General features: G+C 41.1%; 1 protein-coding gene across 5 annotated transcripts in view; it reads right to left on the bottom strand.

The window, feature by feature from the left end:
* myt1lb (myelin transcription factor 1-like, b) overlaps window positions 1-19,571 on the bottom strand; it is a 249,930-nt gene that overhangs the window by 177,118 nt on the left and 53,241 nt on the right. For 2 of the 5 annotated variants that reach the window (XM_088353850.1, XM_088353852.1), the window contains exon 2: window positions 17,067-17,139. The exons of 2 other annotated variants lie outside the window; for them this stretch is intronic. In XM_088353850.1, the coding sequence (XP_088209976.1) occupies window positions 17,067-17,139 (73 nt within the window). Of the gene's footprint in view, window positions 1-8,084; window positions 8,234-17,066; window positions 17,140-19,571 lie in introns of all 5 variants that reach the window. One more of the 5 variants, XM_088353854.1, reaches the window with a different exon arrangement.

The raw sequence follows: 19,571 nt of genomic DNA, 5'->3' as shown, positions 1-19,571 counted from the left end.
TCCTTTTGTTGCAGGATTGTACAAGTCTGTGAATGGGCTCCCAGAATGAGGAGCACCATGTCTGCCCTTCACTGCCCTACTATATCTATCAAAGCCAAGAAACAAACCACAAATAGCTGGGAAAGACTGGCTGCTCCGTCATCCACAAACATGTGCTGTACAAGGTGAACACTTTTCTATGGCTGCTTGTTGGGGAAATGTAATGTCTGCTGTCAAATTTCTAGTGACACATATTGTACACGACAGGAGTTTAAAACACTCCTAATACACACTCACAAAAATATTACCCATTATTTGAATAAAATGCACACAAGACACTTGGGGACAATGGGGCACACAGGAATGCTTTATTCATGTAATGCGAATGAGCGTGCGCACACACACACACACACACACACGCTCAAAACCAAAACTCGTCTCCCAGGCTCTGATAGAGACTGTAGCTGCCTGACCTACATTCTAGCAGATATGTATACACACAGAGAGGAGATGAAATCTCTCTCCCTCTGTGTGTTCTATATCCTGTGTTCTCCTTGTGCAACTCACACGCATACAGACACACGCGCACTTAGAAATGATTTCTTTGCCTGAATGTCATCATGTTCCACATGAAACTAGCAATTTTTATAGCAGTCTCGTGTTTTTGATGGATTTTTGGCCAAGCTGAGGGTCAGGCCAGCGTATCTCTGTGTTGCAAATCAAATATCTGCGGACTTGTCTGCCTGACGGTCCAAGACAAAGACCGAAGAGGGAAGAAAAGTGTAATGATATTTACAGTATATCCTTGTGTGCAAATACAATAACATAATTAGAGTAGATTTACCTCATTCCTCTTTATGGGCACCCTTATGGTTTTTTTGGGCTGCACTCTGTGCTGCTTCAATCAGGAACTTGACCAGTGGGATAATAGATAAAGTACACATGCAAGGTTCTTTACCACACAAACAACAATCATGTTGTCCTGATAAAGCGGTTAAGTAGAGCCTGACAAAAGAAGGGTCAATTAGGCACTGTAATCTATGTGTTGTTGACGATGGGCAGTGTTTCCTCATAATTCTCACCACAGGAATATCAAAATGAAAATTCTTTACGCATGTACAAATAATGATACAGCAAGAATCCATTTGAGAAACAACAGCAAATTAGCACAAGCCAACTTTGTTTTACTACAAAGAGGTCTTTTAGTCTGCTAACAATTTTAACTAATTAAGACCATAAAGGAAAACTGCACTTCACGAACCCTAACTTTTTAAGGGTTTTATCATGTTATGATCTTTTTGGGAAATTGATGTACTATTGTCTTTGTACATAGAAATATTTGTATACGTCCTTCACGCTTAGATGTACCTTGGGTAGCAATTACTGTCAGATTTGCCTAAGCACTTAAAATCATATAACTAATTTTAAGATCCATCAGGTCTGATTGGGAGAATCCCAAAAAAATGAAAGGTTCGACCTACAAGGTTTTATTCAGCAACTTTTGACTTTACCTTTTTACATTCTTTTTTCTCGGTAGGTTCTCTCTCCTCTATATCTCGACCTTACCTTAATTGGTCACTCACTTGCGGGTTAAATTTTCCTCTTCACAACTGTGGTCACTTAACTTGATTTTCATTTTTATCACAACCTAACTGTCCATCTCCTCGGCTCTGTGCTTTTTCAATGCCTTTCTTGTTGTGTTACAAGCATCCCGTCACAATGCTCCTTTACCAAACCCCTGCCTGACCTCCCAGACAACGAAAAATGCCTATTGAACTTTTGTACTGTAAAATTTGCTGTGAGGATTCATTGGCAGACATGGGACCAAGTCACACATGTGCAAGTCTCAAGTAAGTCTCAAGTCTTCACCTTCAAGTCCCAAGTAAGTCCCAAGTATTTTTTTCTTGGGCAAGTCAAGTCACAAGTCAAGTCCCGAGTCTTAGATTGCCAAGTCCAAGTCAAGTCACAAGTCATAAAAACAGCGACTCGAGTCGACTCGAGTCCAAGTCACTAAGTCTCAAGTCCCCATGTCTGTTCATTGGATCTCGAAACCTTTAGCCATTCTATTTGGTAATGTTTTTTTGCCTTTGGTGCACTGGAAACCTTTGCCTCATTCCCTGTCTTTCCTTGTTGCAAACACTACCCTAATAAAGAACAACCGTTTGACTGCACTAAACGATGCTTCTGCATTGTGCTTCTGCACTATACCAAGATGGTCCATGACAGACCTTGATCCCTCAGTTTACCTGGGAGATTTAAAGGAAACAGAATTCTTGCTCACACCTATGACAGTGACTGTATACCTCCTGATTCCGGTGAAAAAATTTGTTGGTGGAGGAACAGCACCACTTTTCTACAGTAACATTCTGTCATGGTCGCCTTGGCGACCGGTCTGCCCCGCCCCCTGGTCACCAGCTGAGGCAGTTCAACTAATCGAGTGTCTGCTATTTAAGGCTGGATTGTGGGCTTTGCGGGTGCTGGCTCATTATATATACACATTCCCCGGTCTGTTATGCCTTGTCCTGTTTTAGTTTTAAACATTGTCCGTTCTGTTATGCCTTGTCCTGTTTAGTTGAGTTGGAAGAAACAACTGTTTGTTTTGTCATGTCCCAGAGTTTTGGACAACTTTTATTTTGTTAAATAAAACTTATGATCGTCAACACATATGAGTTCTCCCTTCCTGCCTCCTGCCTCCGTTCTGGTCCGGTCACCCCTTCCACTCCACCACGCCTCGTGACAGCCCCCTTCCCTTCCGTGACAGAATGAGCCAGCCACGATAAGAACTCAGCGAACGATCCCTGCGCGATTTGGGGAGAGCTGGAGGACGCCGTTTGGCACGCACCCATTGAGGTATCCTTCCCTCCTCGTTCGAACCACGGCCCCGCCCGTCGTGGCCATTGCTGTGCCTCGAATGGGGTCCCGGGAAGAATTGACGCCTGCCTGTCCGACTCTCATCCCTGCCTGCCCGACTCCCGTGCCGATTGCCTGCTATTCTGTCTCCCCTGTGTGCCTGTCCGCCTCCGACTCCCCGGCCTGCCTGTCCGACTCCGACTCTGCTGCCTGCCAGTCCGACTCCGACTCTGCTGCCTGCCAGTCGGACTCCGACTCTGCTGCCTGCCAGTCCGACTCCGACTCTGCTGCCTGCGAGTCCGACTCCGACCCTGCTGCCTGCCAGTCCGACTCCGACTCTGCTGCCTGCCAGTCCGACTCCGACTCTGCTGCCTGCCAGTCCGACTCCGACTCTGCTGCCTGCCAGTCCGACTCCGACTCTCCGGCCTGCCTGCCAGTCCGACTCCGACTCTCCGGCCTGCCTGCCAGTCCGACTCCGACTCTCCGGCCTGCCTGCCAGTCCGACTCTCCGGCCTGCCTGCCTGTTCGACTCTCCGGCCTGCCTGCCTGTTCGACTCTCCGGCCTGCCTGCCTGTTCGACTCTCCGGCCTGCCTGCCTGTTCGACTCTCCGGCCTGCCTGCAGTCTGCCTGTTCGACTCTCCCGCCTGCCTGCAGTCTGCCTGTTTGACTCTCCGGCCTGCCTGCAGTCTGCCTGTACTGATTCGGCCTGTCCTGTCTTGCCTGTACTGATTCCGCCTGTCCTGTCTTGCCTGTACTGATTCCGCCTGTCCTGTCTTGCCTGTACTGTTTTCGCCTGTCCAGTTTGCCCGCCGGACTCCCCCTGCCGAGCGCCGATTCCGATCTGCCCGACGCAGATGGCGCCTGCCTCTCCCCGTTCCTGCGTGTTCGGAGGAGGGAGCGGGGTTGCCCCAATCGTGAGCGTCGAACCATTCCGGGGCGCGAGGTAGTAATTTTTTCTTTTTGGGACCTCGGGAGCTGTCCCTTAAAGGGGGGGCTCGGTCATGGTCGCCTTGGCGACCGGTCTGCCCCGCCCCCTGGGCACCAGCTGAAGCAGTTCAACTAATCGCGTGTCTGCTCTTTAAGGCTGTATTGTGGGCTTTGCGGGTGCTGGCTCATTATATATAAACATTCCCCGGTCTGTTATGCCTTGTCCTGTTTTAGTTTTAAACATTGTCCATTCTGTTATGCCTTGTCCTGTTTAGTTGAGTTGGAAGAAACAACTGTTTGTTTTGTCATGTCCCAGAGTTTTGGACAACTTTTATTTTGTTAAATAAAACTTATGATCGTCAACGCATATGAGTTCTCCCTTCCTGCCTCCTGCCTCCGTTCTGGTCCGGTCACCCCTTCCACTCCACCACGCCTCGTGACAGCCCCCTTCCCTTCCGTGACACATTCATTAACATATGGATATCCTCTTATGGGCTATTATTTGACCTGAGTCCTCAAACATCCATCCGTCCATTATCTACACTGCTTATCCATAGTAGGGTCGCTATCTTTTGTCAGTGGGCAGGGGACACCCTGAACTGGTTGCCAGCCAGCTGCAGGGCACTCAGAGACAGACAACACAACTGCCCATTCACACCTTGGGATAATTTGGACCGGCCAATTAACCTGACATGCATGTTTTTGGAGTAGGGGAGGAATCCAGGGAGCACAGACGAAACCCACACAAGCACGAGGAGAACATGCAAACACCGCACAGGAAGGCGGGAAGCTGTATTTTAACCCATGACCTCAGAACTGTGCCGTAGATACGCTAACCACTCAGCTCCCGTGTCGCAAACATCAACACAACAATATAGATAAATCACTTTTTCTTCCACTCAAAGAGCAAGTGTAAGGGTAGTTAACTTGCTAAAAAAATCCTAAAATAATGATATACTCCGCGCAATACGATGCAGTGAGGTAACTGACCAGCCGTACTCAATGGATCCCATTTTGACGGCGACATCACGACTGTTGTTCTGAGCTCACCTGATTTAATCAAACACAAATTATAAAGATAATTCCTACTGAGTATAATACTGAAGTGCTAACTACAGTTGTTATTAAAAAAGTTATTGCAGGAATATGATTGTAATGAAAATGTAATGTTCTTTACACAAACAAAAATATTTATTTTGATTTTGATTGCAATACTCGATTTTTAGATAGAATGTTTAGTACCTGACTACCATGTATTTAATATTTAGAACTAAATATATTACCTAAGAGGAGTAATCTCTGTTTTAGCTGTTATTGCAAGCAGCTTTTGAAAAGAGAGCCTCTAGCAAAAGTGCCTTTTCTTTTTGGGTTCACATTTGCACTTATCTTTCATATTTTTACGTCTGCTTGGTTAAAAGAACATTTTGAAAATAGGAAATTATTTATCAGGCATGAGCATTAAACAAATTAAAGGACAAGTACAAGTTTTAGTGTTGTTACCATGGACTCAATCTTGTGAGACATCTTGTATCATGGTATCTGTGTCCCATCTTATTCCTTATACATGAACAATAGTGCTGTCAAATCTCTCAAAAATGAAAGCCCTCTTTACATTGTAACTCAAAAGTTAGAACATATTTAACTAGTTGGAGCTTTTAATTATAAATCATGGATTATAAAAAGTTAGCATATGTCCCAGTAGGATGTAACGCTTTACATGTTGGTTGTAAGATACGGTAATGGTGTAATTGTAATCCTGTGCAGTCCTTTGAGACATTTTTGTGATTAAGGGCTATATAAATAAATGTGACTTGACTTGACTATATTAAACACTGAGAGAAGTGATAGTGGACAAAGTTAGTTTAAGTTGTTTTCCTAGATGCTGTCACTCGGTTTCATGTCAAAATTCATTCCTTTGATTTTCCCTTTCTGGGCCACACATTTTATACAATAACAAGCTTGAACTGTGGAAAGGTACTCGAGCTAAAGTTTATTGAGAGGATAGGAGAACATTTGTAATTGCTCTTTAAAGGTTCAATTTTAGTTTAAATTCAAGCTAGCCATGCAATGAACCGACAAAAAGATCCAAAAGCACTAATTCAATCAACTTGTTCCATAAAGAAACAGAGAGGGGATTTTTTGGGTTCCAACAAAATGTGCCTGCACACAATGCAATTGGACAGCAGTATGCTCGTAGTCCGGAGAGGGGAAAGAAGCTGTCATGTACTGAAGTGGACTGTCTTTTTATGACCTCTCCACTCGATTAATGAGAAAGAGAAAGCCAAGGTAAAAGCCACTTTCTGACCTGGTCCTCTAATAAAAGGAATAAAAGGCGTGACTGACTAGGAATGCTTGACCTGCTGAGCTAGACTGCTGTAAAACATAAACATGGCGTCCTTGTCTGCCACTTGACACACTAAAGTTGGACTGAACTCATTTGTGAAGCAGTGGGAGAAACTAAATCGTAGTCCGGATATTTCATGAACTCATTGACTCTCATAAAGGCTTAAGACGTCAAAAAATATAAATGGGCTGGCAAAAAGTGAGTGGGCTAAAATGAAAATACAGTAACAGGGTGGGATTAGGTCCTTTTTTATGGCAGTCTAGCTTTCCTCAAGTATGTAACTTAATAGACATGAGACTTTTAAAAACACAGACACACGAATATACCGTGTTTTTCTGGACTATAAGGCGCAGCTAAAAACCGTACATACCTGTATGCCAGAAATTTGAAAGTGTACCTTATAACTTGGTGACCTTAAATAATGCAAAATACAGAGGAAAAAATTAGATTTTGTCTCATTATACTCTCATGGAGCCAAAAATCAATGTTAAAGAATGAAGAAATTAGAACGTTGTCCTGAAAGATAAAGTCTGATTAATCATCAAATATACAAAAGAGTTGTTTACTTCCTTGTGCTTTTTTGCCATTATTTATATATTTCAGGATGACTTCCGGGGTTTCCAAACTCTCATATTAGTTTCTGGCGCCGATAGTAAAAATAGTGTGATAATGAAATGGAATATCATGCTTTTTCATACGTTGTCTGTATCACTAGTGGTCCAATGGGTTGACTACTGGTTATCCAGTCGTCAGAAGTTGGCGCTCTTGCTGCCGCAACCTGGGTTAAATTCCTGTTGTAGACAATATTCTGCGACTTTGGCCAGCGACATTATTTGACTGATTAATCATAGCATGAATACAGTAATATACCGTTAAAACATGTGTTGTTTCACACACACGTATATACTGACCACTAGTGGTCTAATTTTTAGGTTTACGCACTCACATCGCTGTGACCTGGTTTCGATTACAGTTGGTCAGCAACATTCTTCAACTGATCAATCATTATACTGATACATACCGTAAGTCTATAAAATGTGCAACGGTACGGTAGCTCACACTGTAGTTTTAATTCCATGTGTTTCATAGACCAATGCACGTTTTATATGAAATAAATGTGTTAATATTCTGTATTTTCAATGTGTTCCATATAATCCTGTGTGCCTTGTAATGCAGAAAATACAGTAATTCTAGTCAAATCGCTACCGTTATTTACCCCTTTTGGGGTAGAAAGTGAGTAGAAATGACAAAGAATATAGCATGGCTGCATTTACCCACGGTGGGGTAATCGGCAGCACAGTGCTCTGTTAGTCTGCTGCTGGAGAGACACCACAGAATGCTCAGGTGAGCGGAAAAGCCAAACGGCAATAAGGCCAGTGAGTAGAAGTAGAACGAGAGATAGGGCGAGAGAGCGCAAAGGACTATTCCTTTAATTTCCAAGGGAAAGTCACGGCCTTAATTACTTGATGAGTCTTACTTTTCCCTCATTCTCATCCCAATCTCTCTTTCGCGCTACTCTGTACGTGCAAAACGCTCTGTGAGAGTGTGTGTCAGCATGTGTATGTGGCGCTGATTATCAGACTGGGAAGCCTTCATTCGCTTCACAACCCTGATAGGGAATAAAGCGAACTACATAGCATCATGTGTGTGTGAGTGTGCGTGTGTTTATGAATCAGAGAGAGAGGACGATGGGGATGATTTATCCCCTGCAGTAACAGAACCGCAAGGTTACAGAAACTTGACTTGGACAGGACAACACTTCATAAAGCAAAACTCCACCACAAGACAAGCGCTGCAAAAATTGTTTTCAGTCAGTCGAAGGTAATACAGTGGCCCCTCGACATAGGAGCTAATCGAGATACGAGACATTCGAGTCAGGAGATGTCTTTTGCGAAAAACTCTTGCCCGACATTTGGGAGAATATTTAAGTTACGAGAAATTACAGCAGTTACTGCTAACTAGAGACCGCTCAAAGCCACTCACCGCCGACATCAGCTCGTGCCAGTTAGTGCATGTGATCCCGCCATAGGAAACCTGGTCCTGCGCGCTTGTGTTGTGTTTCTTTATCATAGTGCGTCTCCTTTTTATCACTTTTTTTGTGACCCCAGCCATGAATTCTGGTAACGTATTTTCTGAGAAAAAAACGAGGATGGTGTCAATTGAAATTAAACAGTTAGAAGGCAAAAATAAGCAGGGTTTTTGTGTGAGTTATCTAGCAAAGCACTACGATCGGTCATCATATGTGATGTGTACGCTGTTTAAACAGAAAGATGCCATCAAAGCTAGAAAACCGACAAAGGATGTGACTATTATTCCAAATTGAGATGCAACATTCATGGTAAGTGCACATAATTAGTGTTTGATATTGACAAGATTTAGAAGATGAATGAGTCTCTAAATAAATCATTAAAGCGACGATCGGGATAATTAACAAAAATGAATTTACTAGATATTTTGTCTTCACATGTCAGCGACAATATGCAAGATTGGTATAAATTCTATAAACTGAAATAACGCTTGATTAATTTCATCTCATCTCATCTCATTAGCTTCACCGCTTATCCTCAGTAGGGTCGCGGGGGTGCTGGAGCCATTATCGGGCAGTGGGCAGGGGACACCCTGAACTGGTTGCCAGCCAATCGCAGGGCACACAGGGACAGACAACTCGCTCGCTCATTCACACCTAGGGACAATTTGGACCGGCCAATTAACCTGAAATGCATGTCTTTGAGGAAGGAAACCGGAGTGCAAGCACGGGGAGAACATACAAACTCCGCACAGGAAGTCCGGTAGCTGGATTTGAACCCACACAGGAGGTTCCCAAGACCTTAGAACTGTGCCGCACACGCGCTAACCACTGTGCCGCCATGCTGCCATCCTTGATTAGTAAATTTTGTAAATTTGACAGCTGTAGTATAACTAAGAGGATTGAAATACTAATTTTGTCACAGTTTAGTACACTTCAGCCAGTCCGGCTAAGCAGTTTAAAAAAAAACATGGCTTGCATCAAACGAATGTATGAGCGAAGGAGTCAGGCCTGCTCACTAGTCAGACCGGCCCTACCCTGTCAGCCTTTCACTAGCAACATGCACAAAGACACTGAGTTGCACTAGTTTTTGTCCTGTTTTTCTAGAGAGAGTTATATTTACTGCTGACAAATAGGGCCTCTGACTCAGTTGACGATGAAATTCAGAGTATTGCTGCAATGCTGTGAACATGTACTTCAGTACACATTAGGGCTGCAACTAAGAATCATTTTAATTATCGAGGGATCGGTCGATAACTTTTTTGATCAATCGTTGAATCAGATATTTTAAAAACTCATTCTTAAGTGCTTCCTCTATCAAAGTTTTACAGATCGAAAAATAATGCACAAAACAACTGAATATTTTATCATACAAAAATGTTTTAAAAATCTAAATCTAGATATGTCAAATAACAAATGCAGGCTATACACTTACAAATGTGTAAGATACTTTTCCTACCACCCAATCCAAAGTTCATATTATATTTGACTTATCATAAAAAACAAAAATGAAGAAAGAGCAATACATTTTTGTGTAGCAAAATTCACATGTGCCCTCCAAAAAATGTAAACAAATTTTTAAAGATGTTGTCATGTGGTTAAATCTCTGAATATGATCAAAATCCCAAATGTGCAAATGATATATTATATGCTTCATAATATGTCCCTTGTGTTGAGATAAACATGTCATCATTATTATTTTTCTTTTTGCTTTCTACATTAATTTATTTTTACATTTTTTTTCTCTGTGTATCTGCTGAATTTTCTGTGTCCTTGAAAAATGCTAACTTTTTAGGGTTTGACTGTTTCATGCCATTTAAGTTTGTAATGATGCAACCTTCAACATCAAAAAGGATTTAAAAAAATGTAAGAAACTTTTGTTAAAATGGTCTTAGACACCCTCCACTGGACCAAAGTGTTTCTACAACCCTACAACTTCACAACGAGATCCATTTCACTTGTTTGCATTGATTTAATGTTCTAAGTGGCTGATAAATCCCACAACCCAACAAATCGATGAGGTTTATTATTATTATTATTATTATTTGCCAATGCTTTTAATATTCAATTTTAATCAATGCTATCGATTTGTTGTTACAGCCCCAGTACACGTACTTTCTTTGCCTGTATGCGTGAGCTGACATTGTAAAGGCACATGAATCCATTATCCTCCTCGCCCTGGCTTTTCTTCAGTCCCAAAAGTCTGACTTTTTCACTCTGTATTTTTCATTCGCATGTTGTCACTACAGAAATGCTGGTGGGTGGTAGAGGTGAGGTAGCGTGAACAATAATGTTGTACTGCAAACATGCTTAGAAAATATCTTCAATTATGAAAACATATTTGCTACCTAAAAAATACTTTATATGATTCACATTCAACTGTGTTCTACATGGAGATACCATGCATTAATTGTTCGCATATTGACTTTACATTGTGAGGCATCACATTTCTATGCAACCAATGGCACTTGGATTCAATGCATTTCTGTTATTGGATGATCTATTTAGAAAACAAATCTGAATAAAAACAGTATGGCTTCCAGTTTTGCACTGTCTACTTCTCTCCTTTCTCTTTGTTGCTCCCCCACTCTCCAACACACCCCACACTCGCATAGCTTCCAGTGTCGACCCAGAATACCAATGAAGCAGGTTGCGGATATATAGGAAGGGTTCCTTGTCACATGACCCGATTTGTCCTGAGGCTTTACCCAGGGATGAGAACAGAGGCGCACACACACATACATACACACAATATCACACGCAACGTACACACAGCTTTCAACGCTGTATGTCAGCCTAAGAAATGAAGCAGGCTCAAACACAGAAGCATGCAAACCCATAGCATCATAGTCATTAACATTCCGAGTTACACAAATGCAAGAGCACGCACACAGAAAAACACTCAATGATCACTGCAGGGGGCAAGCCAGAAAGGATGAGAGAACACCCAGTTATTGTACACACACGCCATTTTTCTTTTCTCTGCCACACAAAACTACACACACTCAATAAAAAAAGGTAAGATAATTCTGAGAATATTGCTATCAATGCGATACCGATCCGATACTGATCATTTTTGCTCGGAAACTATCATTGAATAATTGAGCCCTTCCCCTTTAGTTAGTTTATTAATTTGATAACAACACCACAACAATTTTGGGAAGTAAACATTTTTATATTTTTATAAATCACTACATTTCAAAATTTAAAACAATGAAAAAAAAAGAAAATATTTCTATTACAACTATTTCAGAACAAAAGCGTCAAATAAAAAAGCATCAATCTAACGAAAATACAAATACATATAGTACAACAAGATAACTAAATTACCTTCCATTGCACAATATTTTGAAAATACAGTCAGTAATGCAAATAAAGTATTAATTGTTTGTCATTGACTCATTATTAACAGGTTTTAGTTCCGGAACAGCAAATTGGTGGCGGACCGAAGTATCGATCCCAGGAAAATAGTATCAAACGATCCAAGTACTTGCTTGATATTGATAATATCCATATTTGGATCAACCCGCCCACTCCTTCTTAGTGCCCGTCACCAATGATCGACAAACATTTTTGAACCACGCACTGGTTCATTGTCTGACAGTATTTTTGCAGCCCGTCCCAAAGTAGCCATTAAACATGTTTGTAATTTTTCTAAAATAATAATAATGATAATAACCAGTAAAGTATTAATGATAATAATAATAATAATAACGAGCGTTAATATACCATTTCACGTGAAACATTTAGATGTCCTTGTAACATCACACCAATATCACATTTGTTCATTTTCTGAACAGCTTACCCCAATTAGGGTTGCTGGGGTGGTTTTTGAAATGTGGGAGGAAACTGGAGTGACTGTGGGCATGGGGAGAACATGAAACATCACGTCGAGCCGTAATTAAAAGACAGACAGACAAATAGATAGATAGATAGATAGATAGATAGATACTTAGATGCATGTCAATTACATACCTGTCAACCTCAGCCAATCAATCCCTTAAGTAAAACAGATGCTCCCCTACTTACGACAATTCGACTTACGCAAAACAGTAGATACAAACATTTTTTTGGGTGTCGAAAAATATCCGGACAATAACTGTTAGATTTTGTATTGTGCGCACCTTTTCTGGGTAGTGCTTCTTTCCGCCGCGTGACACTGTTAGAGGTCACCCAGCATCCACCCGAAAGAAGAAATTCAGCTTCTACCTCCTAGTTCGTGTGTAATGTAAACACTGCACTGTATCTCTAGCACGCTAAGAACTTTGACATTTTTATTGTTTAATATCTCGTGAATTCATTTGATATGGTTGGTTTGAAGTGTAAGGAAGAGGCGAGCCGTTTAATTTGAAATGAAAGTGGAATTAGCTTGGTGCGGTTCATAAAATGGTTCAATCGCTTTTTTTAGCCCACTTTCTAGCACGGATTCGCCTAACTCCTCCAAAAGTAAGTTAAACTTCACTTTTTTATCTTTATATCAAGTCATGTTTTTTTGTATAGCCCATCCATCCATTATCTGCACCGCTTATCCTCAGTAGAGTCGTGGGGGTGCTGGAGCCCATCCCAGCAATCTTCAGGCAGTGGGCAGGGGACACCCTGAACCGGTCGCCAGCCAGTCGCAGGGCACACAGAGACAGACAACTCACTCGCTAATTCACACCTAGGGACAATTTGGACCGGCCAATTAACCTGACATGCATGTTTTTGGAATGTGTGAGTACACCGGAGTGCCTGGAGGAAACCCACGCAAGCACGGGAGAACATGCAAACTCCACACAGGAGGTTCGACCTCATGAATTGTGCCGCGCACGCGCTAACCACTGTGCCGCCGTGCTGCTAAATACTTAATGAATAATTTAGAATTATCTGTCAGCTTCCTTTCATTGCCTTTTGTTAGGGTCTGGTACGCCTCCTGCCACTAGAGGGCGCTGACAGGTTTGAAACTGGTCACAGGTGTGTCCAATATCCCACACTTGTCCCTAAATATCTTCACGTTTTGAACAGCACATGTCGTCGGCATTTCCAATGCCATTCAAGTTTTGTTTTCTTTTGTTTCTGGTTTCTTGTTGGTTGTTTTGTGAAGCCTTGTTTGCACACCTGTCAACCTGTACGTTTTTGCCGTACAAAGTACGTTTATCATGATCTCAAGCTGAAGTACACATGAAAAAAAACCACATTTATTGAGGATAAGCCTACAGTCATTTAGCTTCAAACTGCTTGGGTTAGATATTGGCACCACTAATATTGAAAAGAAAACTATGAGAGTTTTCTATGACTTTGTTATAAGGATGTTGCAATTACAAATAATAGAGATATTGTCCACAACATCTTTCAAAAACCTCAACACGAGGAAGATGAAGAAACTTGAGAAGGGACTGCACAATACACAAAGAGGTAAGTATTAGTTTCAGGAGCGAGCAGCAGCAAGTCAACTGCAGGAGAGAGAGTGGGAAAGGTGAGAGGAGAGAGAGTGGGAAAGGTGAGATGGCACAACATTCATTTGGACAGGTAACTTAAAATTAGTTTTACCTGGTTATATCAGTATCAGAAATTATTTTCCCCCCATTTTATTAACACTCCACTTATTGAAACATGAATATTTTGTTTGTTTGTTTGTTTGTACATGATTCAATTGTTTGTTTGTTTGTAAATGATTCAAATTGAATCTTTTCTTCCGGCGCCGTCACGAATGGCAGCCACTCCAGCAGCTCCCGTGTTATTTTCGATTGTTCTCGATTGTTCTCAGCTCAGGGATGCTGCTGGAAATGTGAATTTCCCTTCGGGGATGAACAAAGTATCTATCTATCTATCTATCTATCTAATCACAAGGAGTCTCAAAGTGTTTCACAGACCACAGGATGTCCACGCCTAATGGTAGCTTTGTTTTTCAGTAATATGCTTTATCATTCAGCCTGCTTTGTAACGTTATAGAGCATATTATTTTATCAAATATTTATTTATCAGTTTCAAAACAATACAGGTTACTTAAACAACCCTTAAACATACTTATATAAACCTTAAACATGGATTCCATAAAAATATAGCACTGAAGAAACTTACAAACAATTTCAACTTACGAAAGATCGTTTGGAACCTAGCTCGTTCGTAAACTAGGGCAGTGTCTGTAGATGATTTATTGGATTATGACAATATGACAAATTGTCATCAACTCATCTCATCGCACCAAAGGTTTGCCTTTTATAGGCAGCGTTGGGCATGTTACTCTAAGAAAGTAATAATTACTCACTATTTGTTCCAAAAAGTAACTGAATAAGTAGCTGAGTTACTCTATAATAAAAGTGACCAGTTACCAGGGAAAGTAACTATTTCCGTTACTTTAAAATAAGTCGAACATTTTTCTAAGCAGTATTCGAGTCAGTGGATAGAGAATAACAGACAGGTAGTTCAAGCCAAGCCAAGCCACGTCAAATCAGGTCAAGTCAGGTCAAGTCGAGTGAAGTGAAGTGAAGTGAAGTGAAGTGAAGTGAAGTGAAGTGAAGTGAGGTCAGGTCAGGTCAGGTCAGGTCAGGTCAAGTCACATTTATTTGTATTGCCCTTAATAACAAGATGTCTCAAAATATTGCACAGATTATAAATACATTATCCCCTGATCTTAAACCAACAAGTGGGCAAAAGAAAACTTTAAACCACAGCACGAGGAAAATAAGAAACCTTGAGAAGAGCCCTCTAAAGTGGTAATCCCCCTTCCAAGATGACCAGGGTGCAATAGATTAACCATTGGGTAACAGTACACAAAACATAGTGAACATCACTAAAAGAAAACAATTTGTGTTATAGAACTCAATAATAATTGTTTCACATCACCAGCAACATCCTATACTTGAAGTGCCACAAAAACAGACAGTAAATAATATAATAAAATTACAAACAGCAGTAAACAATAAAGAGTGAGTTAAATAATTAAAATCCAACTCTAATGGTCCATTGTAGAGATGAAAATTATTATTATTGTTATTATTATATATTTTTTTTTTTTAGAGAACCGGCCTTGGCTCACTAAAAAGAGCTGTGCTCTTTCAGCTCCCAAATGTCTCTTCAGGTTGATTTTGTTGTTTAATCCATATATTACCATTTGTTGTGTATTATTATGAATGACTTAAAAGGGGGGGGGGGGGATTAACGTGTAATTGTTACCAGTGGAAAAACATAGAAACCATAAATTAAAATGTTTGTAAGCCTACAAAGGAAACAATAATATACAAAGCAATTTAAACCTTTTTTATAGCTTTTTTTATACTCAATTAATTCAAAGTCAATAGCAGAGAATCACTGAAAAGATGCATTTTGACCAATCGAAAGAGAAGAAATAGGGAACCGGCTCTTTATTGGTGGGTAGCCAACTCCCACTTCCAAGAGATGGCTCACAAAGACCTTTCGTTCTCAAACAACATGAGTAGGTTGCCGGACCTATGTAGTAGTCGCTATTTTAAAAGCTGACATGATCCCGAAAGACGTGACGTAACGAACACGGAAGTGAGCGGAAAACCGCTTTATTCAAACAAATAAAGCGTCTTTGACCGCCTTCAACGCTAAAGGCAATGTAGCGGCGAAAAAAAGCAATTGGTTATATTACCCCGTTACTGAAAAAACAACACTGTTACGTAATGACCCTATTGATAACGGTGTTATTCCCAACACTGATCTTAAGACAGTTGAATTTGCTTCCCGATATTGATTGTATCGTTCTAGTTGGTGGATTTCCTTCGCCTACCCCGCATACTGTACATTTGGTAACACCTGTTGGGAAATATGTATATGAACACTTTCGGAAGCTTGTCAGGAAACGTGTTAGATTGCGATCACCCTGCATATTGCAGGCACACTGAGGTGACAGCTCCAGGAAAGGTGACATGTTTTTATGCAAATGGCTGTGAAACCCAACATAGTTCTAAATAAAGCAAGAAGTCACCATATTGTTTTGGGTTTGTACAGAATAAGTTGCTGCGATATTGTCTGAACATGTTCTCACAGGTTCCTCTACTCCCCAAAAACAAAATCTGATATTTTTTTGCTTAACTGATTTTTGGCTCCCTATAGATTCTTTCAATATTGTCTTTTTTCTCCATGTACAATATGTTGTGGGTGTTTGTGTATGTATGTAAACGTAGATGCAGCTGAATCTGTGTTCTTGCGTGTGCATCTCTGAGTGTGAGCAGGCTGAGGTGGATTGTGAACCCAGCAGATGGACGTTTGGAGCAGCTTTGTAGCCTAAAGCAAAACCCTACAATACTCTCTCTCTCCCTCTCTCTCTTAATTCTCTCTCTCTCATCCGTCACATCTCTTGTTCACTTTTGCACAGGCATGTGCAAAAACAACACGCCAACAACAGACACAAAAAACATAAATCATGTGTAACTGCAGTCAATAAAAAAAATCCTCAGTGCTTTTATTAGTTGTGTATAAAAATACACATTAACTATGTATATCCATTTTTGGTCATTTGGTCAAAATAAACACATTTTCCCTTTCTTTGTTTGACCAGTTGAGCAATTTGACATGCCTTTTTGGCTTTTTTTTGTCAATTAATATGAATGATTGTTTTATTGTAATTAAATGAACATGTGTGGACTAGATACATTCTTGTACTTCTTCCTGCTCCTTTTAAACAAGTAAACAATACTCTTTTTTTTAAAAAATGATTATTGTCTTTAATTTTTTTCGAAATCGTGTATTTTTTTCACTATATTTTATATGTCTATGTGACTATTAAATCTAATGGAAAAAGTGGGCAAAATAGTCTTAAAGGAACATTGTACTGTTTAGCACCTTCTAGTGGTAAAAAAAAAGCTTTACCAATTAAAACAATTATTTGGATTGGAATAACAAGCAAAATTACATGAACTATGATCCAAGCATGCATTTTTAAAATACTCGTAAGTCAATACATTTTCATTTATATTATATAACATGAGTCTTACCGAGAGGCAGCGGACATGATTGTCCACCATTTGCTGCCAGGGGTACTCCCACCCCAAAAAAACGCGTGAAAACCTGTGAAAATAATGAGAAGTAAGCTTACTTTGAGTCTCCATTGCTTCCTTGTGCTTTGTAGCACTGTTTTTTTGGTACACTACACAATAGAGTGACATCTAGAGGTCAAGTATTAGACAATGTCCCTTTAATTGTAATTAAAATGTTTAAATGCATTATGCACCAGGAGGTGCTAACACAATATTAATAGAATTGCCTCCTTTTTTTTGATGGCGATATCCATCAATTCATCATTTTCTGTGCCACTTATCCTCATTAGGGTCGTGGCGGTGCGGGAGCCCGTCCCAGCAGCCTTCGGACAGTGGGCAGGGGACATCCTGAACTGGTTGCCAGCCAGTAACAGGGCACAAAGAGACAGACTCATTCATTCACAGAACACCTAGGGACAATTTGGACCGACCAATTAACCTGCCTTGCAAGTTTTGTAATGTGGTAGGAAAACCGGAGTGCCCGGAGGAAACCCACGCAGGCACAGGGAGAATATGCAAACTCTACACGGGGAGGCAGCGGTAGATGGAATTGAACCCTGGACCTCCGCATAGTAGGGCTGCGCTCTAACCATCCAGCTGCCGTGCCGTCAATGTCAATCTATTGTGGTCATTTTTATATTGTTAAATATGAATGGCCTTTATTGTTGTTATACAATAGGGCAACGGAATCGGAGGGCTTTTCCTTTCAGTGCAACGTAAAGCCAAATTAAAAAGATAAAAATGTCTAAAGAAAAAAATTGTTAAAAAAAAAAATATATATATGTACGATTGAATATGTGCGTTCACTTTGGGAATTGTACAGAACATTATGATTCTATTCTATTTTTCTTTTTTAGGCGTTGTAAGTGGCCAATTTATTGTCATTGTAAGGGGCCGGTCACACAGACATTTGCGGCTGAATCACGGCTAAAATTTTGCGGTTTTTTTTTGCCCGTGGTTGCCCGGGATGGAAAATGCGCAACATTTGACAACCCGCCGTTCGTCTGTGGTATGGCCGGAAAAAAGACGCCGGCGACTGTTCTGCTTCCTCATCGCGTCATTTTCTCGTGTGGACCACGGGTATAAAAGCTCCCGAGAGGGTGTTGTGCCCAAATCCGACTCCTACGCAACAGGCTCACCCACCCACCCCCTCACCCCCGCACCCCCTCACCCCCTCGCGTGAACGCGCATTCTGCTGCGATCGCTTTTGACCTTTTCATCCGCGTTAACAAACGCATTTTGTAGAATACGATCGCACTTTATTGTTTAAATAAACGCGTTATATAGACTAGGATCTCCCAATTATTATAATTAGCTCGCTTTATTGTTTTAATAAGCGTTTAATATAGAATACGATCGCTTCTGATGAAAGCGCAGCAGAATGCGCGTTCACGCGAGGGGGGGAGGATTTACCGTTCGATTACGTTCACAACAAAAATAAAGACGGAATGGATTATGTTGTATTACATTCCCAACGATTGCAAGACGAAGTGAATTTGGTTATATGTTCGCCATTACATTTCCTATAAGTGAGATAAAATGAGGTATAAATAGTTGGTGAAGCGAGGAAATGCAAATCTCGGCAGGAATGTATTTATCGGGCTGTAGAATTCATGAACGCTCTAGACACAGTCCCGTGAATATCAAGATTTCAAGCTATGGCATCATATTTATTTTATTATCTTGAAAAGAAATGTCAAGAAATAAATATGGATTAAGACGAGATCACTACGCTGACGGGGAGGGGTTTATTGAGGGTAATTGTTTTATCTATTATTCTAAATATTCATTATCGATCAGTTCATAACACGTTACAAAGCTTAGGAGCCGGGACTCTTACTCTCGGCCAAAAGGGGTTTTAAGGGTTATTGTTCTATCTTCGTTATTCATTATCCATTATCCGTTATCGGTCAGTTCATTATACGCTACAAAGCCTAGGAGCCGGGACACTTACTCTCAGCCAAAAGGCTAAGCTAAGGTCCTAGCCCTAAAGCCTTGTTGCGATCATTGCAAATGCACCGTTCCCGGAGGTACTGCATTACAGGGCCGATGCGTGGAGTGGACAGCGCAAGCTCTTAAGGCCAAGCTAAGGACCTAGCATCAAAGCCTTGCTACGACCATTGTCAATGCACCGAAAGATTTATTCGAAATGAAGAGAAACTACGCTGACGGTGATCCATGTTCACCCCCTTGACGTCACGAGCACAATGGTGTGCACGGCAAATCGCGCTGTATATACGCGGAGAAAGGCGTTTGACTGTCACACGCGTAACACGCTAATTTCACGTAATAACACCGCGATACAGGCGCAGAACATGCTATTACCATGCTCCGCCCACGATTACCCGCTGAAATTTCCCGTCCTACCCATGTGTAACTACGCCCTGGCCGCGGCCAGAGCACGTCGTTCCGCGTCATTTCCGCGTCATTACCTCGTGTTGACCACGTGTGCGGCACGCGGTT

This window comes from Urocampus carinirostris, chromosome 15 (genome assembly GCF_059441175.1).
Source record: "Urocampus carinirostris isolate Australia breed hairy pipefish chromosome 15, RoL_Ucar_1.0, whole genome shotgun sequence".
Classification (NCBI taxonomy): domain Eukaryota; kingdom Metazoa; phylum Chordata; class Actinopteri; order Syngnathiformes; family Syngnathidae; genus Urocampus; species Urocampus carinirostris.
The sequence above is the reverse complement of the archived record's forward strand: the minus strand, read 5'-3'. Positions and strand labels throughout refer to the sequence as shown.